Source organism: Salvelinus alpinus, chromosome 36 (genome assembly GCF_045679555.1).
Source record: "Salvelinus alpinus chromosome 36, SLU_Salpinus.1, whole genome shotgun sequence".
In the NCBI taxonomy this organism is placed as follows: Eukaryota; Metazoa; Chordata; class Actinopteri; order Salmoniformes; family Salmonidae; genus Salvelinus; species Salvelinus alpinus.
In genome coordinates, this window is record NC_092121.1 from 9,087,316 (window position 1) to 9,113,089 (window position 25,774).

The 25,774-nt window shown below is 43.8% G+C and overlaps 1 protein-coding gene across 1 annotated transcript in view; it reads right to left on the reverse strand.

The window, feature by feature from the left end:
• The window catches only part of LOC139564819 (protein tweety homolog 3-like), a 60,201-nt gene that overhangs the window by 20,010 nt on the left and 14,417 nt on the right, over nucleotides 1–25,774 (reverse strand). The window contains exons 2-7 of the mRNA XM_071384663.1: nucleotides 23,763–23,932; nucleotides 8,985–9,096; nucleotides 8,520–8,740; nucleotides 7,345–7,440; nucleotides 1,631–1,703; nucleotides 954–1,029 (exon numbers count right to left, since the gene is read on the reverse strand). Of these exons, the coding sequence (XP_071240764.1) occupies nucleotides 954–1,029; nucleotides 1,631–1,703; nucleotides 7,345–7,440; nucleotides 8,520–8,740; nucleotides 8,985–9,096; nucleotides 23,763–23,932 (748 nt within the window). The remainder of the gene's footprint in view (nucleotides 1–953; nucleotides 1,030–1,630; nucleotides 1,704–7,344; nucleotides 7,441–8,519; nucleotides 8,741–8,984; nucleotides 9,097–23,762; nucleotides 23,933–25,774) is intronic.

Sequence of the window (25,774 nt, forward strand, 5' to 3'; positions counted from 1 at the left end):
GGTACTTTTCCACAGATACCGTCGACTGCAGTAGAAACACACACACACACACACACACACACTGCCTGCCTGCCGGCCTTCCTCCCTCACCATAACATGTCTCTCCTCATCCCCCTCCTCCACTGGTCTTATGTCATTCACACACAGACTACTTCACACACCCCTGGCTCAATCTCTCTCTCCCCTCATCATGGGACCAGATTGGCCAATTACGCCACAGGCCGTATTAGACACTTAAAATACAGCGCAGCCCGTCACCCCTGGCTTGTCTGCCCGGCCACAGATGCTCTGGGGGTAATTTATTGAGTCCTATTACAGGTTTGAGGAGGTAGCTCATGCACCCCAGCTCAGGTCCATAAATCTGAAAGCAATACATTTCACCGCTGGCCAGAGAAAATAAAGTTTTATCTCTCTCCCCAGGGTGGGATGGGGGATTGATTGAGCATCACAGTGATTGGGCTTGTCTGGCACATATTAAAGCGCTTTTGGCATTTGTGTCGTTGCTCTGTCATTATTTCCGCATCATATCCCAGTGTGTATGCTACTGAAGGGAATGAATCCAATCATTTGTCAGAGCTATCAAAAACATCCAGATGAGAGTACCCCACAACAAAAGAAACACTTATATTTTATCACAGACAGTGTTAGAGCCAGACTTGTCATTGGTGTTATGCATTTCCCCCTACAACGATTTTCTATTTTCTACAACTGCTGTAGTGTTCTGTCAAGTTGAAGAGAGAACGCAATTCATAGTCAGCAGACGGTTCTCCTCCAAAAAAAAACAGGATATGAACGCTTGTGACTGTGAAATGTAACAAAAACTTGCCTCTCAGCGTTCTTGCACAAACAACTTAAAAAGTAGAGTAAGACGTGAATCTCACAGAGAGCAGTGTCTGTATTTCACTTTATGATTGATCTCACAATAAACGTGACAAATCTTAATGAATCTATACCTTTATTGAGCACTCCATACTGTTCGGTCATTTGGGCGACGAACATGTCAGGAGCAACGCAGAAGTCACTGGAGGTCTGCAGAGAGGGAGTAAAAACACATTCACACGGTGGGGAAAAACCAAACAGTCAGAAAGCACAACAGGACATTTCCCAACAACACAGTAGTTCGAATAATGAGAATGCATAGTCTGTAGGAGAATCAGTCTCACTAGAGGACTCCATCAGGAGATAATAAAGATCACATGCACCATCGTGTCCCGGAAGGAAGACGAGGCAGGGGGGGGGTCATCTCTGATTCATATGCAGGGGAGGGAATTATCCATTTGAAATGGTGTGGGAGGGGGATTTGCATAAAGACAGATCCCACCGGGTCCTACATATTTGATAAAGGCACAACCAACGGCACACTGCACCAGCTATAAATTGTAGTAGCTAGTCTGCCTCGCAATTGTCCCTCGATAAACTTGGCAAGTGTTAACAAACCTAACTTCATGAATCATACTGATAATAGTACCTCATGCCAAACATTCTATTTTGTTCAGTGTCAGCTGGCCCACTGCAGTGACTCAGGTAAAAGGTTGTACAGGTTCTAACTCCCACACTACTGTGGGGCTGAGCTCTGGGTTCCAAGCCTCAACATAGAGATATAGAGCCATGTTCCCATGGAGACACTCACGGCAGACACAGCCAACTCCAGACCCAGGGAGGCCCAGCTGATAACCAGAGCCAGGATGCCCAGAAGACACACTCTGGGGAAGGAGAGAGAGAGAGAGCGAGGACAGAGGTTAGAACAGGACTGCCGCCCAGAAGAAATGCCAGCCCGCACAGAGACGCACGAGATTGAACTTCACTCAACTTTACTACAGATTCACCCCGTTAGTTTACACTTGCAACGTTTCCCTCTACTGTGGGAATTGTGATCGAATCAACATAATATTTGTCCCTTTCAATGCAACATACAAGGGAAAAAAGTGATATTTTGTTATAGGCAGAGCGCATCGGAGGAGGATTCTATTGCATTGACAGGCACGAGCGACCGCGAGTTGATGCACTTGTTTTGAGATCAAAGTGAAGAACCGCATGTACCCACCTGCGTGCACATTTTAGGGCTGACCCCATTTAGTAGATTTTTTGGTTGACCGAGATTTTTATTTATCATCATTGTCTACAAGACACCTGTCTGATTGGACTAATCCATTGTGGAAGCCGTGGGGATGGCACAGTCCATCACTAAGACGTGCTACTGAAATTTTATATGGTTATATTACCTAAGAACAATGGTGCAACACTATAACAAATGCGCTTTCTCCCGCGTTGGATAGTAGTCGCTGTCCGTGGTTCTGAAATATCAGTACGGTGTTGAATTGGTGCTTTTCCTAAACCATGTTGCTATGTGCATAATAGCAAAGTTAGCCAGCATATGTGGGAGGCAGCAGCAGAGTTTGGAGACGAGAAAAAAGCTCTTGCCTTAATTGTCTAAGAAAAGTGAGGAGGAAACTTAATTAGGTCTATAATCAATAGCCCTAAATGTTAAATGGGATTGGCTTTATAAATCATCCATATACATCTACATAAATAAGACAGAATCTGCTTCTGTTGCCTGTTTGAGTGTTTGCTTAATAGCCTACTGATTCCGTGAGCACCAAGCCTCACGCAACCACAAAAAGTCGGATAAACAATTTCACAGATACGGCTGTTTTTAATCTTTGCTATGCTGTAATAAAGTCGTTACACATTTTCTTCATTAGAACAGCCTCTCTGGTATTATTTATCATTTATTTAGTGTTTGCACGGTTCCAAATTGTCCGAAAAATTATATTTATAAATCATAATAACAACCCTCCTTTTTCTTGATCTCCTTGTTATTATTACTAATATGATCATCATTATAATAATAATAAGTAATGTCATTATCATTAGTAGGCTTAGTATAGCAGCCTTGTATATCCACCATCGAGCTGTAGGCCTAAGAGCACCTCCTGCTTAGTCTTAATACCGTAACTTACTTAGGACTATATTTCAATAGTTAAATAGGGTACAGTACTGTATCAATCAATCATTCAGCTGTTCATGTCATCGCACAGCATACGAGTCATTAATAATTTGAAATGCAATCAAGCGTTTTAGCTAAAAAATAAAATAAAGCACTCAGCGCCTGCTCCTTACCTTCTTTTTCTTGATCTCTAGTATTTTCCACAACTAGTCAAATTCATTCCACACATCTGACTTCCCCTTTACCTCCTGAGCAACCAGTAAACATTCCCGTTTCGAATTTATTTGTCACGTCCTCTGCATCCCTTTTGCTGTCACGTGTTACGGTGTTCAGAGTTTGTTATAACTAATTGATTGATGTAATTATGATATGCTATAGGTCAGGCCCTATTGGTCACGTGCATGCGATGCATACATGTGTCACGTTAAGAGCAAGGGTCAAGGGAATAGGGAATGTTTTTCCTAAACAAATGAGGGATTTAGGTAACAGAACTTTTCAGTCAGAAATGGTTGTAATTATGTTGCATCTTCAACAACATGGACAGATCGATAAACTCTGTTGATGTTACAGTGGGGAGAACAAGTATTTGATACACTGCCGATTTTGCAGGTTTTCCTACTTACAAAGCATGTAGAGGTCTGTAATTTTTATCATAGATACACTTCAACTGTGAGAGACAGAATCTAAAACAAAAATCCAGAAAATCACATTGTATGATTTTTAAGTAATTCATTTGCATTTTATTGCATGACATAAGTATTTGATACATCAGAAAAGCAGAACTTAATATTGGGTACAGAAACCTTTGTTTGCAATTACAGAGATCATACGTTTCCTGTAGTTCTTGACCAGGTTTGTACACACTGCAGCAGGGATTTTGGCCCACTCCTCCATACAGACGTTCTCCAGATCCTTCAGGTTTCGGGGCTGTCGCTGGGCAATACGGACTTTCAGCTCCCTCCAAAGATTTTCTATTGGGTTCAGGTCTGGAGACTGGGTAGGCCACTCCAGGACCTTGAGATGCTTCTTACGGAGCAACTCCTTAGTTGCCCTGGCTGTGTGTTTCGGGTCGTTGTCATGCTGGAAGACCCAGCCACGACCCATCTCAATGCTCTTACTGAGGGAAGGAGGTTGTTGGCCAAGATCTCGCGATACATGGCCCCATCCATCCTCCCCTCAATACAGTGCAGCCGCCCTGTGCCCTTTGCAGAAAAGCATCCCCAAAGAATGATGTTTCCACCTCCATGCCTCACGGTTGGGATGGTGTTCTTGGGGTTGTACTCATCCTTCTTCTTCCTCCAAACACGGCGAGTGGAGTTTAGACCAAAAAGCTCTATTTTTGTCACATCAAACCACATGACCTTCTCCCATTCCTCCTCTGGATCATCCAGATGGTCATTGGCAAACTTCAGACGAACCTGGACATGCGCTGGCTTGAGCAGGGGGACCTTGCGTGCGCTGCAGGATTTTAATCCATGGCGGCGTAGTGTGTTACTAATGGTTTTCTTTGAGACTGTGGTCCCAGCTCTCTTCAGGTCATTGACCAGGTCCTGCCGTGTAGTTCTGGGCTGATCCCTCACCTTCCTCATGATCATTGATTCCCCACGAGGTGAGATCTTGCATGGAGCCCCAGACCGAGGGTGATTGACCATCATCTTGAACTTCTTCAATTTTTTTATAATTGCACCAACAGCTGTTGCCTTCTCACCAAGCTGCTTGCCTATTATCCTGTAGCCCATCCCAGCCTTGTGCAGGTCTACAATTTCATCCCTGATGTCCTTACACAGCTCTCTGGTCTTGGCCATTGTGGAGAGGTTGGAGTCTGTTTGATTGAGTGTGTGGACAGGTGTCTTTTATACAGGTAACGAGTTCAAACATGTGCAGTTAATACAGGTAATGAGTGGAGAACAGGAGGGCTTCTTAAAGAAAAACTAACAGGTCTGTGAGAGCCGGAATTCTTACTGGTTGGTAGGTGATCAAATACTTATGTCATGCAATAAAATGCAAATTAATTACTTAAAAATCATACAATGTGATTTTCTGGATTTTTGTTTTAGATTCCGTCTCTCACAGTTGAAGTGTACCTATGATAAAAATGACAGACCTCTACATGCTTTGTAAGTAGGAAAACCTGCAAAATCGGCAGTGTATCAAATACTTGTTCTCCCCACTGTATGTGGTGGTCGCTGCAGCAGGGAGAAGAGAGACAACGGGTGCTAGTCACACAGTCATTTGCTGCCATTTTTTATTTTTTTTAACACAAGTGCAGCAAGTCTGAGCCCGGTCTGGCACAATCAAATCAATTGCGGTCGGAGTCCCTCTAGTCATTTGTGTGTCTTAATTATTTAAATCAAACAGTGTGCTTAAAGCATCAGACAAGCTCAGTGCATATCGTTGATTTGATTAACACACATAGGATGTGTCTATATATGAAAAATACACGTTTAAAAATTCTGACCAATAGATTGGTCGAAAGAGCAGACGACTCTCGGGCGACAAAGTTTATTATTATAATTTTTTTGTCAGGGATAGTTGTATTTTTTTTGTCAGGGATTCTTTGATAGTTAGTGAGTTATTAGCCAAATTATACTGTAGCACATTTTTGGTAAGCAATGGAGGAGTGATTGTTTCCTACAAGAGCACAAAACTATTGATGAATTATTTTTAATTTTTTTAATCGATACAGTTACATATCCGGATATCATTTTTATGATATTTCGTATCGTTTTGACAATGTCGCAATTATTATTTTTGCGCTAGTTGGCTGTACCTGCACCAAAACTCCACTATTTGTCCTTCATAGCTTGTTCTCCATCTTCTTTATAAAGCCCATTTGTTTTATGCACTTTCATTTCCATGACTGTTCAAAACTAATTTTCTCATGGCTCTCCCTCGTGAGCAATATGTTCAGAACGCAATAAAATGACAGTATCGAATCACTAATACATATAGAATCGTGAGAATCTCAATACATATCATATTGGCACCTAACCACGAAAACATTGTATTGTGAGGTCCTTGGCAATTCCCAGCCTTCACAAAATGTGTACATTTCTAGCACTCTTTGAAAAGCGAGTCAGGTAAAGATATTTTTTTATGGCTTCAAGTGGCAATATTGTATTTTAAGAGTAGGCAATATGCAGAGGGTAGCATACATTTTTGTCTGATCCTCTGAAATAATAATGTTATGGGAATAATAATGCATTTTATTTTGTAAAGTAGCCTTTTGCAAGTAGCTAAAACAGGTTAATGTCAAGCCCTGCATGTTTTCAAAAGTCTCATGGAATGTAGGCCTGTATCATAGAACAGTTATTGCTATAGTTAATCCATGCTAAAATGTTATGATTACATTTTCTCCATAGTTTTTTATGGTAGGCCACTCTGGTATGCCAACATTATGATCAAATAGCCACAGTAGCCCACTTGGCCACTGTTAAAACTAACCAAAAAACTGGGTACAGCCTCAGTTCACACAGTAAAAAGGCACTGGAAGTTGCACAGAATTTTCATAACATTCAAGTTCGCTTGAAGGAGACAAAAATGTTCTCAATGCCGCAAAAAAATTGAGGGAACATTGCCTGGGACTGGGAGTTGCTTAGCCTTAACACCAAACGATGGCTATTACACATTATGACTGATGTAAATAAGATGCTGGAGGGTTTAATGTTGAGCTATGAAAAAGGAAACCTTGATTTCAACCCTAAACCCCCACAGGGACTTGGGATAATGTTTCCCTCATCTCACAAGGAGAGTTAGGGTTAATTATGTTAGAGGAAGTACCCCTTCATTGGTCTCTGGGCAGGGCTTGAGGATGACCTGGGTCTGATTCACTGAGGATGCGTGAGATGAAAGGACATAGGAGGGATAGGAGAGGGGGACCTGGGGGAACCATAAAGCCCAATGCTCTGGAACTGACTCACATGACAATGAGCCACCCAAACTGACCCCGCTGTATCCACAGACACAGATCATTAAATGAAATAGAAGGGGAGAGACTGAAGAGGAGGACAGGCAGTGCTGAGCCTGTGTCCTTGATGCCTTTTAAAAAGGATCTAACATACTTTCCTGCAGAGTTGTCAAGAGTTGAGACAGAGGATTTTTCGGAGAGATTAGTTTTAATGCACGTGCCAAATGGACTGTGACCGGCGGACACTTTATGAAGCGTGAATTCGTCTCACATAATCGCAATGACAAGGTTATTCAGCGTACAGTCAAAAGTCATTTGCAACGGGCGTACAAAGTGATACACGAGATAAAACTTCTGACACGTTGGGAGGCTTTCGTTTTATTTAAATAATTGAATAGCATGACAATTGCTATAAATATATGGCCTAGCAGAATATGGTCCCCCTCCCCACAGTTCTTTTTGGTTCACTCCCTCACATGGTAGGACTCACCCAATAAGTGTTCCCTTGGAGTTGCGAATGAGGCCAAACAGCACGAGCAGGCAGATGAGGATGTTGAAAAGCAGCAGTCCTAAGTAGCCCAGCCACCTGAGGTGGAAAACAACAATAACAACAGTCACAAAACCAACACCCAACCACAAACACAACAGAACTATAGACCGACTGACTGAAGAAACCCAAACACCTGCTGACAAACGCAGCACAGTAGAGAAAGAAGAAGATGTTATCTATGACCACTGTACAAATCACATCGGTACTGCTAAAGAAATGAAAAGGGTACAAACATGGGGATTGCTTCAAACATGCATAAAACAAAAAGATGTGATTTGAAGACCACTTCCCCTGCGAGATGCTGAGGGAGGAAGTGTTTGAGACGTCGAGAGGAAGTAGCAGGGAGGGTCGGCTGCTGAATCAGACTGATTTAACTGTAAAAGGCGTTTCCACCGTTGACTGCAGCCGTCGCCGTTAACTACTTTCACATTCATACAGATCCAACTGAACATCACTGGCTGGCTGGCTGGACGGTCTCGCCAGGAGAGAGATGAACTATCCAACTGTGAAATGTGCTGAGGATATATAAACTCATCTTACACTGCAGGGTTGTTAACACGAGTTTCAGGAGGGAGGACTGTGTTGTGTGTTTCGGGTTTCATCCAGTGTCTCCTCCCACTACATGGTTCATTTGAAGGGTTTTCCCAGAAAAATCAGAGGTCTGATCTGGTTCATATTAGCCTTTTCTGAGTATCAACTGATATGATTCTCTCTAAAAGGCCTAGCAGTAGAATTATGCAGCACGACACCAGCATAAACATAAATCTACGAGGGATGACGTACTGTTCGCGTAAACTGCTAATCCTCTAGTGCAGGATTCCTCTCAGAGTGGAAGCTGTGTAGCTCTGTTCACACTCCATTAAACCCACGTTGCTGTGAGCTCCTGTATGTAAATGAGGCAGCAGCAAAAGTAGCTAATAATCCCCAACTTGAAATACAAGCAATGTATCATACAACAAGACAGGAAAACAAACTCCAACTACATTCACCTACAATAGCCAAATGATGTACTAAAACAAACAGGCCTCAGTTCTGGTAATGGTTTTGGTGAACAATAGAAATTGTATGTCCTGAGATGTCATGTATTGAGTCTCCCAAGTCTGCCCATCTCTCACCTGTACCAGTCGTAGAGCTCGATGTTGACGGCCAGCTCCTCCAGGGAGATGTCTCTGTTGTCCCAGAAGGGGATCGCCACCATCTGCCTCACCAGCTCGTCCAGCTGGCCCTGCAGCTTCTGGATGATAGACAGATAGTCTGTGTGCTTGGCGTACTGGCCCTCCAGCTGCTCCAGACTGCCATCCGCCGTCTGCTTCAGGGAGCCCGTGCTGTCTGATACCTAGGTAGTAGGCACAGAGAGGGACACCCAAGGTCACTAACAACCCACTCCTTATGGGGATAGACAAAATCAATAGTGTTAATTATATTATATCGTATCTATTTGGGGTTAGCAGGGGAATCATTGCTCCTTATAGTGATCAACAGTATGATGACTGTGAATGGTGGGCCCAGTCCATGTTATGGCTGTGACAGTAGAGATTTTGCTGCGGTGTCATTGTTTCAATGAGAGTTCTGAGTATTACCAGTTTCTGCACTCCTGCCACCGTGCGGTTGGCGTGGCGCAGGGAGTACGTCAGCCTGTTCACTCCGTCACAGGTCTCGCCATTCCCATAGAAACCAACAGCAATGCCGGCGCTGAAGGGAGACAAAGGGTAGGAGAGGAAGCGGTTAGGAGGAGGAAGAGGGGTCGGCATAGCACGGCAGACAGACAGACGAAAGGGGTCGGCATGTGAACCCTGCCAGGGATAGATACCACTGAACAGGCAGCATTGAGCTCCAGCAGAAAGCCTCTCTATACAGAGTCCATAGCAACCAAGAGGAATGGGTCAGCAATGCCCAGAGCCCCACCATAGAGCTGACAAAGGCTGCACTGACACAGGACATCAACCCTTGCCCATTCATGGAGGCCGGAGATTATAGGGGAAGCCGTCCTGGCTATCAAAGACCTACTGCCTGCCAGCTAGCACTAGACCAGTGGTTCCCAACCAGGAGTACCAGGAGCCCTGGGGGTACTTGGCCTATCCACAGGGGGTACTTGAGAAGACTCGTGAGACCATAGGCCTACTGGTAAAATGCACATGAGGGGGCACTTCAGGGGTACTCTGGGCAGAGCAAAGTTCAGATGGTGGTACAGTAGCCAGAAAAACGTTGGGAACCACTGGTCTAGACAGGCATGGGAACCAATGAGCTAACCTATAAACAAGTGTAATCAAATCAATTAGAGGTGGCAATACGCAACGCTGAATTTCTGATACAAGTACCATCTAATTACTTACATAAACATTCAGAATATTAGCTACCTATTAAAAACTACTTCCAGTAGGCCTTTAGAAGTCTGTGTTGTCCTTTAGATTAGAACGCGATTGAATTTTGCTCAGCAGTGAAACCCAGGAAACTCAGTAGAAACTGAAGACCTGGTGAGAGTGGGACTGTTGCTCAATACATGTGGGGGGGTAATCAATTGAATCAACAACGAGAATGATATCAGCCTTGTCTAAGGAGGAGTTGTCACTACTTTTAACCTCTTTCCCCTTTGGGAAACAAATACCTCACCACCAGGGGTCACTATATCTCTCTCTCTCGCTCTCTCTCAATTCAATTCGCTTTATTGGCATGACATAAAAACGTACATATTGCCAAAGCTTACTTTGGAGATGTACAATATTAACATAATTAAAATAATAACCAATATTCTCCAATTCCCTCCCATTGTGAGCAGTTCAATAGGCGTCACAATCACTGCCTCCCCGCTGACTGAGAGACAGCCGAGCCAGCCATCCAGCCCAAACAATAGCCTATTGACCATATGGCCACTCTCAGCTGAACACATGCAAACTGGAGGAGTGTTCTATGTGTACAGCAGCTTGTTGAAGGACAGTCCATCTACAGTTCACACACGTGACATCAGATGGAGGACAGGCTCCATACAGAGAGTCCTTCAGCGCTATAAACTAAAGCAAATAGGCCGACATCATTATAAGGCAGTTGGAGGGACTGTACAAGCAAGATGGAAGGTCTGAGGGCAGTGTATCAAACAGCCTGGCTTTTAACATTGTATTGCAGGATTTCAAAGCTTCACTGCCATTATAAACAGTATGTTTAAAGCAGGTAGGTTCAGTTGATGTTCTCAGACAGATGTAATCTTCCTAAGGCTATACATGGTTTTCTGCAGTCGTAGCAGAGTTCCCATCATTCCTGCAAGGCAGTAAATCTGCCAGGATGATCTGTATAGGGTGTGGGTCTGGGGTAAGGACAAACAAAGGGTTCCTCTGGCATTGATAAACATCTAGCTTGTTCAGCACCAATGGAGCCAAGACCAGGCCATTGCAGTAACCAAAACCTCAAACATTTCAAAAGAGAAGTTTGAGTGTCATGCATTTAAGGCTGCAGCAATAACTAGGCTACATCAACAGACATTAGGCTTACTCAACATAATGTCTCAGTTGAAATAGAGCATCTTCAAGGACAGATGAGGAGAATATCTCTAAACACAAGAGTCGAACTGAATTCTACGATTCAGCCACAGCGATATCACATTGACGTACCATTAATGACTTATGAAATTGCCATACTCAACATAATGTCTCAGTTTAAGTAGAGAATCTTCAAGGAGAGATGAGGAAAATATCTCTAAACAGAGTCGAACTGAGTTCTACGATTCAGCCACAGCAACAGTGATATCACATTGACACACCATCAATGACTTATGAAATTGCCATGGCAACCACATTTGAGAAAAGTTAAAGCTGTACAATACGACAATTGCTTCTTTCTCCCGTCCCTGAGGTAGAGACAACCATTATAGACATAAGAGAAGGTAAACTACTTCAGAACAAACCTGGAGAAAGACATTCAATCACCCCCTGCATAAAATATATAGACAAAGTGTCGAAAGCGTTCCACAGGGATGCTGGCCCATGTTGATTCCAATGCTTCCCACAGTTGTGTCAAGTTGGCTGGATGTCCTTTGGGCGGTGGACCATTCGTGATACACACGGGAAACCGTTGAGCGTGAAACACCCAACAGTGTTGCAGTTCTTTACATAAACAGATGCGCCTGGCACCTACTACCATGCTCCCTTCAAAGGCACTTAAATCATTCACCTTCAATGGCAGACATACACAATCCACGTCTCAAATGTCTCAAGGCTTAAAAATCCTTCTTTAACTGGTCTTCTCCCCTTCGTCTACACTGACTGAAGCAGATTTAACAAGTGACAACAATAAGGGATCATAGCTTTCACCTGTATAGTCTAAGTCATGGAAAGTGCAGGTGTTCTTAATGTTTTGTATAATCCGTGTATATTGTGAAGACTAAGCTGATCTAGCCCTCCTACGCTGTCTAGACATTGTGTGAAAAAAACAGACTTCAACGGACCACCCTACCAGTAAGATACATAATATCAAGTGCCCCCCCCCCATAAAAACCAAGCAGTGAATTTGAAGCTCAGATCTTTCCATTTTTAAAAGCAGGTCTGTATAGGCTTAACTCTTCATGCCCGTGACATAACATCCCCAGTCCCTCTCCCCACACACAAGAGCATCTGACGTCAGAGGGGATTAAATCAAATGGCATGTTGACAAGGGAAACACCTGTTAAAATGGGAGCCAGTCCACTCCTCTTCACCCTGCATCCAATAGGTGGATGGGATTGGCCATTTCCTGAACTGCTGCTAGCTAGGGCAATCTCTTCCTCTCATACTCTGAAGGATGGAAAGGTGAGCTGGAGCTATGGGTTTGTGATCAGGGCAAACAACGCACATCTCCCTCTGGGGACTGGTAAACTGTGGTGGAAACGTCGAACAGGAAACACAGCCAGGGATTAAATACACAGCAACCCCACTAGTTTGTTGGTTTAGTGTTCTCTTCGACCGCCCTGATAGTTTGAGTTTGTAATGTTTTCTAGACACAACCGGTTTGTGTCGTGCATATTACACCCCCGTGCCGTTTCACAGAAACGTACAGAGCGTTGTTGTTGCTAGCAGTGATTCAGGACTGCCAAAGCAGCCAGACAACATGACTGTTTAAGTGCTTTCTGTTTAGGTGTTTAAAAAGACAACGCCAGAAATGACATATCTGAGTTCCATCTCCCTGTCATCGAAAGGCAGTTCTGCTTCCTAGGCTCTTGCCTGGGATTCCCATCATCTTTAATTAGGCAAGCAGCAACAGCTCCTTTGATCTCAACAACCTCAAGTTACGCAGCCAAAACGTAACAGAGTGACAGAGGATGGGCATGTGACTGTGAGGACTCCCTCAAATCATGAGCTTTGTGCAAGAAAGAAAAAGAAAAAAATGAAGAAAAAAAATGCATCAAGATTCTCTCAAGTTTCATGACAGTTGGACCATAAACTTACACTGCCTGTCATTCACGTGGCATTAAACTGAATTGACATACCGCATGCGGCATTGTTACTCACTGCTCTAATCCCACTTTGCCCGCGCTCTCACCACACACACACACACACACACACACACACACACACACACACACACACACACACACACACACACACACACACACACACACACACACACACACGACGAAGACACAGGGAGAGAGTAATTGTCATGCAGCCCACATGCTCATCAGGTCTCCATGCTTTTGTGAGCCGCTCTGCAGTGATTTCAGCTGAATCCAACAACATGGCTCTGAACTGATCCAACTCAGGGGGAGTGAAAGCAGGATTCAGCCCAGTGTTAAAATGGATGTGACAAAAACAGGAAGATTCCACAATTGAGTCAGCAAAGAAGCTCATGCTTGGATTTCACAAGCTCTCCCAAATAAATTAACTATTTATTGGGGATATGGAAGCTTTTGTGGGTCTCTCTCTTGGGCGTCCTCCATTTGTAAGACATTTTTCAGTTTTCTGTGGGAGTTCTTTGCTCTGCTCTCATGTTGTTCTTCCCTTTCTCATGACCCCTCTGAGACTGCATGCATATACAAGTATCTGGCCTAACAGTCAAACCCCAGAGGATTACTTACATAGTATTATTATTATATATATATATATATAATAATAATACTATATATATATATATATATATTTATTTAACCTTTATTTAACTAGGCAAGTCAGTTAAGAACAAATTCTTACTTACAATGATGGCCTCTCATCTATACATGAGAGAATAGGCTTTGTTTCCAGGTAGATTTGTAGTGGATTATTTTTTAAGGCTGTGTTTTCACACCTCCACAATGCTGAACATAAATGGCACAAAGCAGATGGTTGGATTCTTAAAAGGTGTCCTTGAACACAATACAGAAAACTGACTTATTGCATTTATTTGGGTGGATCCATGAAGAGCCAAGGCCTCTTTTTCCATGTGGTCAACAGGCGAACAGGAAAACACTGACTAAGATCATGAGAAGAAGATATTGGCCCTTTTTAATGTCCTTCCTTCCTTCCTTCCTTCCTTCCTTCCTTCCTTCCTTCCTTCCTTCGTCACTTGCCATGAGGCTATTTTACTCTGCGTTTGTGGCTGCTTTCCTATTTCCACCTTGATCATATATGTTTGAGCTACAGACAGTGACTGTCTACAGTTTGCTGTCCGTCTGTCCGTCCCTAGATGAGCAGAACGACTTCCATTTCAGCGCCTTGAGACTCCTGGCTGGGCCTCTGTGTAGACAATGATGCCATGATCTGAGAAGTACTAAACAAATAGAGGAAACAGACTAAACTGTTTACTTGTCTGGGTGGCCTGGGGGCTGAACCCACAACACAAAGCTCATGTTTTCTAAATTACATCTGAAGGAGCTGTTTCCTCATCCTCCCAAATCTTTATTGGCAGATTATTAAACACACAACACAAAGTGCATGCCAGTTAAGATTCACTTTGGCTCCACAGCAGGTCTCTGTTACAAAACCACCCACTACTTTGGTTACTGTTCCTATCATTAATGGCAGACTGGATTTGTATTCTCCCCCTCCAAAAATGCTTCCATGCATACAGACTAGGGATGGGCATCTGAAATATTTTCACTACTCGAATAACATAATACATATATTTTTTTAAATCGGATATCCGAAATACATGTGTTTTTTCGTGAAACTTTTGTAAAACTCTGCTTGCTGCTGTAGCAGGGGTCAGTGTGTGTGAGACCGCGCTCCCTTTCCTTGTCTACAAGTACAACAACTCCTAACCCAGAGTGGAACTCTGGGTCTAAGCTTATAACATATACCCACCTTGAGAGTTATGTCCCAACCCGTTGTTAGCTTTTCATTTAAAGGGGTGGTGGTGGCATCAAACTATTTGATTGAAAACTTTCTTTGGCACTGCTCGCCATGCATGACAAGCTTTGCATCAGAACCATCTACCGATTACAGATACAGTCCAACGCGGGACACGTGCTGCTATAACAGGTACAGTCATTGGCAGAGTACTAATCTCTCACGCTTCTCCTATGTAATGCCCTACAAACGGAACATTAACTGTTTACGTGACGGCGAGCTTCAGATTAAACAACAGTCCGTTACCTTCTCATTAAGGTAACTTCCTTCCGTCATTTCTATTCCTTTGTGCATTGATTAGAAATGTCCCCACGTCACCTGCTAGGCTACATACAGTACGGAGCCTCTGACTGTAGTGCCGCTTTGATTGCCTCACAATAAATCAGATCAAACTTTATTTGTCACATGCGCCGAACACAACAAGTGTAGACTTCACCGTGAAATGCTTACTTACAAGCCCTTAACCAACAGTGCAGTTCAAAAAGGAAATATTTACCAAGTAGACTAAAATAAAAAGTAATAATAAAAAGTAACACAATAAGAATAACAGTAACGAGGCTATATACAGGGGGCACCGGTACCTAGTCAGTGTGCGGGGGTACAGGTTAGTAGAGGTAATCTGTACATGTAGGTGGGGGCGAAGTGACTATGCATAGATAACAAACAGCGAGCAGCAGCAGTGTACAGGGGGTTAAATGTAAATTGCCTGGGGCGGTTTGATTAATTGTTCAGCAGTCTAATTGCTTGGGGGTAGAAGCTTCAACAGAGCCTTTTGGTCCTAGACTTGGCGCTCTGGTACACTTGCCGTGCGGTAGCAGAGAAAACAGTCTAACTTGACTGGAGTCTCTGACAATTTTATGGCCTTTCCTCTGACACCACCTATTATATAGGTCCTGGGTGGCAGGAAGCTTGGCCTCACTGATGTACTGGGCCGTTCGCACTACCCTCTGTAGCGCCTTACGGTCAGATGATAAGCAGTTGCCATACCAGGCGGTGTTGCAACCGGTCAGGAAGCTCTCGATGGTGCAGCTGTAGAACCTTTTAAGGATCTGGGGACCCATGCCAAATCTTTTCAGTCTCCTGAGAGGGAAAAGGTTTTTTCGTGCCCTCCTCACGACTGTCTTGGTATGTTTGGACCATGATAGTTTGTTGGTGATGTGGACACCAAGGAACTTGAAACTCTCGACCCGCTCCACTACAGCCACGTCGATATTAATGTGGGCCTGTTCGGAATGCCCTTTCCCGTAGTCCACGATCAGCTCCTTAGTCTTGCTCACATTGAGGGAGAGGTTGTTGTCCTGGCACCACACTGCCAGTTCTCTGACCTCCTTATAGGCCGTCTCATCGTTGTCGGTGATCAGGCCTACTACCACTGTTGTGTCGTCAGCAAACTTAATGATGTTGTTGGAGTTGTGTTTGGCCACGCAGTCGTGGGTGAACAGGGAATACAGGAGGGGCCTAAGTACACACCCCTAAGGGGCCCCAGTGTTAAGGATCAGCGTGGCAGATGTGTTGTTTCCTACTTTTACCACCTGGGGGCAGCCCGTTAGGAAGTCCAGGATCCAGTTGCAGAGGGAGGTATTTAGTCCCAGAGTCCTTAAAAAAAAAAAGTTTTACCTTTATTTAATTAGGCAAGTCAGTTAAGAACAAATTCTTATTTTCAATGATGGCCTAGGAACAGTGGGTTAACTGCCTCGTTCAGGGGCAGAACCGATTTTTACCTTGTCAGCTCGGGGATTCGAACTTGCAACCTTTCGTTTACTAGTCCAACGCTCTAACCACTAGGCTACCTGCCGTCCTTAGCTTAGTGATGAGCTTCGTGGGCACTATGGTGTTGAACGCTGAGCTGAAGTCAATGAACAGCATTCTCACATATGTGTTCCCTTTGTCCAGGTGAGAAAGGGCAGTGTGGAGTGCGATTGAGATTGCATCATCTGTGGATCTGTTGGGGTGGTATGTGAATTGGAGTGGGTCTAGGGTTTCCGAGATGATGTTGTTGTGAGCCATGACCAGCCTTTCAAAGCACTTCATGGCTACTGACGTGAGTGCCACGGGCCGGTAATAATTTAGGCAGGTTACCTTGGGCATAGGGACTATGGTGGTCTGCTTGAAATATGTAGGTATTACAGACTCGGTCAGGGAGAGGTTGAAAATGTCAGTGACACTTGACAGTTGGTCCGCGCATGCTTTGAGTACACGTCCCGGTAATCCGTCTGGCCCTGCGGCTTCGTGAATGTTGACCTTTTAAAAGGTTTTGTTCACATCGGCTACCGGTTTACACGCGTGAAATGTGTGAAGGCTACCGGTGTTTCTTTTTTTAATAGGGCACACATCATAAAAACTATATTCAAAGGTTTGTTGTTTTATTAAATGAAGAATGTCAAATGTCACAGTATATACTTGTATGTAGGAATGTCACATCATGGATCATTTTAGTTAATTCAGACAAAGCCTTTTCAATGTTAAAATAGGCCTATACATTTTTGCAGCAAAAAATGTACACTCACAAATAATCAAAAACTAACGTTCGATCGATTAAATCGGGCCCATCCCTAGCACAGACCACATGAATTATACAATAGCATTAAGCACAGAGAGTAGTCTTGCTCAATTCATGATACCTACGCTGCTTATTATGGGTTGTGCTCCTTCCCAATGGGGAGAGACCCTCTCAGCCTGTGAAAGGAGGGCAGGGCGAAGTGAGTTTGATGAATCTCTTCTCCCTACAAGCATAGATGGGAGTCGATAAGACTCCCACAACCGGGAAGAAATATTTTCAGCTACCTGGGCTTGCAGAGACTTGCATCATGTGGATGGATTCGTTCTCACAGAAGGGCCAGAGAGGCAGGCAGAGAGACTCCAGAAGCTCACTGTTATGGCAGCAACAGGTGCAGACTGTCATTACTCACTGGGGGTTCAGGGAGGCCAGATATCCATCATTCACATTCAGCCAGAGATGCAATTACAGTTCAGGGAGAGGTACCATCCTCCATCTGGTTCACAGCGCCTTGAAACAGAAGGCTGGGAAGTGCCTATCCCACAGACGGATGGAGACTGTGATGAGAAGACAAAAAACCCTTCATCAGTCATAAATACTCGGCTGTGCCCCAGACACTACAGTGGCCATTCTGGCCAATAGCTTTGTCTTAAGAGATCACATACAAAGGGGCTGCATAATCGAAAAGGAAGGTTTTTCTAGGAATTCTAGGTCCATTATTTTGACAGACAGCACTGTTCATTCACTTATCTGGCACTGCCACTCAGAACATGACCCTTTGTGAGACCCAGGGATTCCAAAGCTTCTCTGTGTGACTGCGGGTGGACTCGCCTGTCGTTCTTCCAGACAGCCGTGTAAATCATTGGTTGGGAGGGACTCTGGAAGGAAGGACTCAGAAACAGACAACAGTTTGGTCTGGTTTCCCACTGTACTAGACACAGAGCTACTCTTTGATAGTGAAAGGGCATATTGTCCTTAGCATTTACCCCAATGTGATACTTTGCCATCCCATTGAAGTATACTGTACAAAAATATAAAACGCAACATGCAACATTTCAAAGATTTTACTGAGTTACAGTTCATAGAAGGAAATCAGTCAATTGAAATAAATAATAATCTATAGATTTCACATGACTGGGCAGAGGCGCAGCCATGGGAGCCATGCTCAGCCAATCAGAATGAGTTTTTCCCCACAAAAGGGCTTTATTACAGACATAAATACTCCTCAGCACGGTATTAACAAATTCTATAAAATGTTGGAGGTGGCTTGTGGTAGAGAAATTAACATTAAATTCTCCTACAACAGCTCCATTGGACATTCCTGCAGTCAGCATGCCAATTGCATGCTCACTCAAAACTTAAGACATCTGTGGCATTGTGTTGTGTGACAACACTGCACATTTTAGAGTGGCCTTTTATTGTCCTCAGCACAAGGTGCGCCTGTGTAATGATCATGCTGTTTAATCAGCTTCTTGACATGACAAAGGAGAAATGCTCACTAACAGGGATGTACACAAATTTGTGCACAATATTAGTGAGAAATAAGCTTTTTGTGCATATGGAAAATGTCTGGGATCTTGTATAGTATAGTATACTATATAGTAGGCATCTAGTGTGATTAGCTCTGCAAGATTTACACTTTTGCAGATTTCTTGGGGTGGCCTAATTCCTGAAAATACACCACCATTTTATTGTCATTCAAAGGGTTCTAACTCCAAACCACCAGAGTACTTGAGTATCCCTCCGCCTGCTCTGAGCCAGTCCTCTGGGTCTTCTTCTGTGTCCTGAGTTGGCCTCTGAGAGAATGTTGCCATGGAAACTACAGCCGGGGCTCATTTGTCACATGATTTCAGTTTGAATGTGGGAAATCCTTTGTTTTCCAGTACATTGCTTGAGGACTACCTGCAGAGATGAGGACTCACAAGCTCACGGCTATCATGTCTATCCCAGAGCATAGGGACGTTGGCATGGTGTTTGGTAAGGAACCAACATTTCAGACAGAGACGCTGAAAACATGATTCTATGGCTAATTTTGACTGCAGTGCAGCGCAGGAACTTGCATATACAAATGACGCAAACTAAAGCCTAAATATGGATGGCTGGCCATTAAAACAAGTTGTGGTTCAGTCTAGAGCTGTTCAACAGCTGACATGCCAAGTTAAATAAAGGTTAAATAAAATAAATAAAAATAACAGCTGAGAGCCGTTCAACAGCTGAGACCCATCACATGACCACAAAAAATGTTCTGTGTAACACTTCACTGTTCATAAGCATACAGATTACGTGGCACAACAATGCCTCTCCAACTTCCTCGCTCCACTTATTCAGTGTTCTGTGGCATCAACTTACTCTAGAAATAGAATCAATATGTCCTCATCTTCATAACAGCGTCTCTCAGTCAGACAACAACCACTTCATCAGCTTTTAACAAAATCAATACCACTCAAACTATAATTAATCCACATACTATGTTAATCCAGGAAGTCACAAGAAACTCATTGAGAATCCCAGAAAGACCTGGCTTTTCCTTAATTAGACCTAGTTAGACTAAACATATGTGATTTTTGTTGTATGTTGTGTATATATACAGTGGGGAGTATTTGATACACTGCCGATTTTGCAGGTTTTCCTACTTACAAAGCATGTAGAGGTCTGTCATTTTTATCATAGGTACACTTCAACTGTGAGAGACGGAATCTAAAACAAAAATCCAGAAAATCACATTGTATGATTTTTAAGTAATTAATTTGCATTTTATTGCATGACATAAGTATCTGATCACCTACCAACCAGTAAGAATTCCGGCTCTCACAGACCTGTTAGTTTTTCTTTAAGAAGCCCTCCTGTTCTCCACTCATTACCTGTATTAACTGCACCTGTTTGAACTCGTTACCTGTATAAAAGACACCTGTCCACACACTCAATCAAACAGACTCCAACCTCTCCACAATGGCCAAGACCAGAGAGCTGTGTAAGGACATCAGGGATAAATTGTAGACCTGTACAAGGCTGGGATGGGCTACAGGACAATAGCCAAGCAGCTTGGTGAGAAGGCAACAACTGTTGGCACAATTATTAGAAAATGGAAGAAGTTCAAGATGACGGTCAATCACCCTCGGTCTGGGGCTCCATGCAAGATCTCACCTCGTGGGGCATCAATGATCATGAGGAATGTGAGGGATCAGCCCAGAACTACACGGCAGGACCTGGTCAATGACCTGAAGAGAGCTGGGACCACAGTCTCAAAGAAAACCATTAGTAACACACTACGCCGTCATGGATTAAAATCCTGCAGCGCACGCAAGGTCCCCCTGCTCAAGCCAGCGCATGTCCAGGCCCGTCTGAAGTTTGCCAATGACCATCTGGATGATCCAGAGGAGGAATGGGAGAAGGTCATGTGGTCTGATGAGACAAAAATAGAGCTTTTTGCTCTAAACTCCACTCGCCGTGTTTGGAGGAATAGAAGGATGAGTACAACCCCAAGAACACCATCCCAACCGTGAAGCATGGAGGTGGAAACATCATTCTTTGGGGATGCTTTTCTGCAAAGGGGACAGGACGACTGCACCGTATTGAGGGGAGGATGGATGGGGCCATGTATCGCGAGATCTTGGCCAACAACCTCCTTCCCTCAGTAAGAGCATTGAAGATGGGTCGTGGCTGGGTCTTCCAGCATGACAACGACACAAAGCACACAGCCATGGCAACTAAGGAGTGGCTCCGTAAGAAGCATCTCAAGGTCCTGGAGTGGTCTAGCCAGTCTCCAGACCTGAACCCAATAGAAAATCTTTGGAGGGAGCTGAAAGTCCGTATTGCCCAGCGACAGCCCCGAAACCTGAAGGATCTGGAGAAGATCTGTAGGGAGGAGTGGGCCAAAATCCCTGCTGCAGTGTGTGCAAACCTAGTCAAGAACTACAGGAAACGTATGATCTCTGTAACTGCAAACAAAGGTTTCTGTACCAAATATTAAGTTCTGCTTTTCTGATGTATCAAATACTTATGTCATGCAATAAAATGCAAATTAATTAATTACTCACATTGTATGATTTTCTGGATTTTTGTTTTAGATTCCTTCTCTCACAGTTGAAGTGTACCTATGATAAAAATTACAGACCTCTACATGCTTTGTAAGTAGGAAAACCTGCAAAATCGTCAGTGTATCAAATACTTGTTCTCCCCACTGTATATATATATAAGTATAATAGTTAGATAACCTAGACTAAGAAAGGAGAGCTAATAGCCTAGACATAAAAAAGTAGCAGTGACTGAGGGTTATTTCATTTGAGGCAGACTGAAGAAACTACCAAGATGGATTTGTGCTTTCAAGCCTTTTAACCCTGTGCACCTCTCATTCTCTGCTTCAGCACATTTTACAGCTGCTAGATTGTTCACATTTTTTAAAACACCAGCTGAGGAAGAGGTTAACACCAGCCACCAAGCACCCAAGTACCATCCAACTGAGAGCTCCAATGAAGAATACCACCATCTCACAACAGTAGTTAGACACTAAACCTGCAGCAGCAGCTTTCAGATGCTACACTCTACCACAAACTTAAACACTACATCCCTTCCACTGCAGAGACGTTGTTTGCCTACACAAAAACAGAATCATTAAGTTTACAGGTCAAAGTTTAGAAGAATTGTGGGGGTCCTGTCTGTCATCCCCAGACTACAACATGCAACCCATGGTTTGTGAAGTCCAATGTCAAATGAAGGTCTGCTCTTGTATCTTCAGTTCAGAAGAGGAGAGGTGTAAACAACAATAAAAGCGGCATCAGTGTGTCAAATACCTCCTGTGTCCATTATGAGTTAGGAGACAGGTCACAGTTCTGCTCTCCTTAGAGCTCAGCCACCAGCAAAGTAAACTATCCATCAATTCTAGGGGTCTAACGGTTCCCCGAACCCACGGTTCGGTACGTATTGGGGTTTTGGTGTCACGTTTCAGTTTGGTTTTGGTACAGCGGGACAATTAAATGCTATTCACTATGTTCAGCATTCACAATGTTCCTGGCATTGTCTGTTGTGACAGAATTGTTATGTTGGGCCTCTCAAGTTTCCACTCTGATATGTGAGAGGTGGGAATTTACCTGTTGTGAAGACGTAAATACCAGCTGGATGCATTCATGTGATTTGAATTTGTTGAGAAACTCCAATTAGCTAACGGCCAACAAGCTGTGTCAACCATAAACTAAATCTACCATGCGTGTAAACAAATTATAAAGTAAAAAAAATTATAATAATAGATCGATTTTTATAAATAATGTTTTGCTGTTGCATTTAAGGTAATGTCCTTAGTAGGTGATATTAGAGGTCACCATGTGGGAGAAGTGGGTGCTCAGGATGATAGGAGAGTTTCCAACTACTAATTACCAGCTGGAGGGCCGTTCAAGTGGATTTTTCCCAGTATATATAAAATATACCCTTCCCTCTTGGTTATGAACACACCATGATAGTTGCTCGAGCACGTTTACGAGGGGCTGAAACCCCCCATTCTCAACCACCGTGAACGGGCGCATGTCCGGGGCTATAAACCGAAGACGGTAAAAAATGAAACAGTCTACCAATCGCTCTTGTAATTTCTTTGGCCAGGTCAGAATCAGCTGCAAAAGAATGCTTGAATGCAGAGGGGAGACGATGTTGTTGTTATTTCTTAGCGTTTCTGTCTTGCTCCGGTATACTGGGGCGTCAACATGAGGTGTTGGCAGCTGCATAGGCTATTCTCCTTGAGCGGAACGACACACTGTTAAGCATTTATCCACAACCCTCTGTCCATCGGCGCTGCAATCTACTGGGAAGCCAAAATGTTCCCAAACTGGAGATTTAAACGATGAATGAAGATCCTCCAATTATGGTTAATCAACCCCACCACTCGCCATCATACAAAAATAATTCACTTCTGCGCCTCACAAAAGGACAGTTGGATATGCGCCAATTAAAATGTAAATGTTGATTAAAACGTGCGCAAAGGCTCTAGCTGTTTTAACGGAATAGCCTGGAATGTACTCAAGAGACATAGGACTAGTGTTTGTATTTTGGACTGTAAATATCTTTTATGTATTCATTCGGGTTCACAGTATGGACCGAACCGAGGTCCCTGTACCGAATGGTTCGGTACAAATACATGTACCGTTAAACCCCTAATAAATTCCCTCAGGCAGACTATGCGTGAGGTCTTAAAACCAGTCACATATGACACTGTGGGTGGTGCTCATTCATCTCAGAGCAAGACTGCTGGCAATGTGTTAGATAAAGGCATCAAGGAGATTAAAAAGGCACAAACTGCTCCATCATGCATGAAATACGTTTATGCTTGTGCAGTACATGGCCAATCGAGGAGGTTAAGGGGTGATGGTGAACATGGCCAATCGAGGAGGTTAAGGGGTGATGGTGAACATGGCTAATCCGAGGAGGTTAAGGGGTGATGGTGAACATGGCTAATCCTTGCATTGTCGTCTGCAGTCCCAGGCTTTACATGTTGAAATTAGAGATGGCCCACCTCATTACAGCGAGGCCTGTATTTTGGGTAGTGAACCAATGAGTGATCAGAGCCTTACGTCTTTCCAGGTGGGACTCACCTGCAGACGAGCGTGGCGATGATGACACACCAGGCGGTGCAGCAGCAGTCGGCGTTGGGCTGCTCCTCGCTCTTCTTCCGCCGGCAGCACAGCCAGAAGGAGTAGAAGAGCAGGAAGAGGAGGTCCAGGACCAGGCAGGCTAGAGCCACGCCTCCCAGCAGCAGGATGGACTGAGGGAGGAACAAGAGGACGATGAGACGTCATCTCACACACATAATGAATAATAGCCATGGAAAGTTTTGCGGTTATTACACAAACACACAACTGCTGGGGAAAGCTTTCAGAGAGACTATGTAGGATGTAGAGATACAGGAGCCAAGCATCCAGGATCCATTTTGTGGTCCTAGAACTAATTTAGACAAAAAAACATTTTTTTATTGCATAGCTGTTGCCTGTTGGAATGATATTGGAGGAAAGGGGATACCTAGTCAGTTACACAACAACGCATTCAACCGAAATGTGTCTTCCGCATTTAACGCAACCCCTCAATCAGAGAGGTGCGGGGGACGTCCACATCATCAGAGCCCGGGGAGCATTTGTTGTTGGGGGTTAACTGCCTTGCTCAAGGGCAGAACGGCAGATTTTTCCACCTTGCCGGCTCGGGGCTTCAAACCAGCAACCTTTTGGTTACTGGCCCAACGCTCTAACCTCTAGGCTATACTGCACATCCAGTCTGCAAGGAATGAGAAGCTATTTAAAGCAGATATACACTCTGACCACCCAGAGGAGTCACATGGCAATGAGATGGTCTCTCTGATTATTAGCTATGCCCTTTGGCTCGTCAGAGCTCATTTACACCAGATCACAGTTAATTAAGGGTTATCGTCATAACTTTGAGAATAACGTAGAAGGCAGAGGAGAAAAGCCTCAAGCCTCATTAAAACCCCCCATCGTGAACAAGCACAAACACACCACCACAAGACGCATCCTCTGACAAAGCCTACTGAAACACATAGAAACCATATAATCCTAGTACCGAACGTCATCACACATGAATAATGTGTGTGTTTCCCTGGCCTCATTTTGAAGTTTCACTTAAAGCCAGTTCTCATAATACAGGGGAAGGCCACAATTATTTCAAATCAAGCCCAAATTTCATACAGGATATATCCATTACGATGAATCATACAAACAGAAGATATTGTAAAGCATATTATGCTCCCAATCTGTCTGCTGTACAGTAACTTCAGTCTTATGATTCATCGTAATGGATATCTCCTGTACGAAATTTGGGCTTGATATCAAATAACTGTGACCTCCTGTTTCCATGTGAGCACTTCAAAATGACTGGAATCTGCTGCCATCGTTTCCCTTGCAACGTGTGCAAAGTACGTCTCACCTACTCTGTGTGGGCATACAGTACGGGGTGCTGGAGAGAGCATTGTGTTGGCTCAGGCCAGACAGCTTGTGACTTTATAGGAAGTGGGGTAAAGAGAGTCAGGGTTCGTGTGAGGAGGCGAAGTACTTCTCCACCAGAGGGAAGAGAGAACTGTCTGGAGTGGAGTGACACAGAAAGTCTTGAGTGACCAGGGCCCTGGGGTGACTGAGGGGAAGGCCACTGTGGTTTGGGCTTAGCACCGCTCACTCTTTACTGCTGTCAGATGTACATTTGCAGTGATTTGCCCATTGCAATACTGTATATGATTAAAATGCCCAGATAGCAGTGGTAATTATTTGGCTTCACTACCTCATGGATATCAAGTTGAGAAAAAATGTGCATAGGAAATGGTCTTTCCGATTGTTCTTCTCCACCTTTTCCTGTTGTTGTAACGCCTTAAATGAGAATGAAGCCAGTATTACCGCACGTTCCCTCAACAACAGCTGCTCTGAGCTCCTTTGAGATAGGAAATTATTTCCAAAATGCAAGACAGCCCAGCTCCTTTGGGCAAATGCTAAATAAGGATCTAATTTTAGGCGCTGCCTGGGCTCCAGTCTTCTGTTCATACGTGCGGACAGTGAAAAGCGAACAAAAAAAACTAAGCATTCTCCCTAAAATGGAACAGTAGATAAAG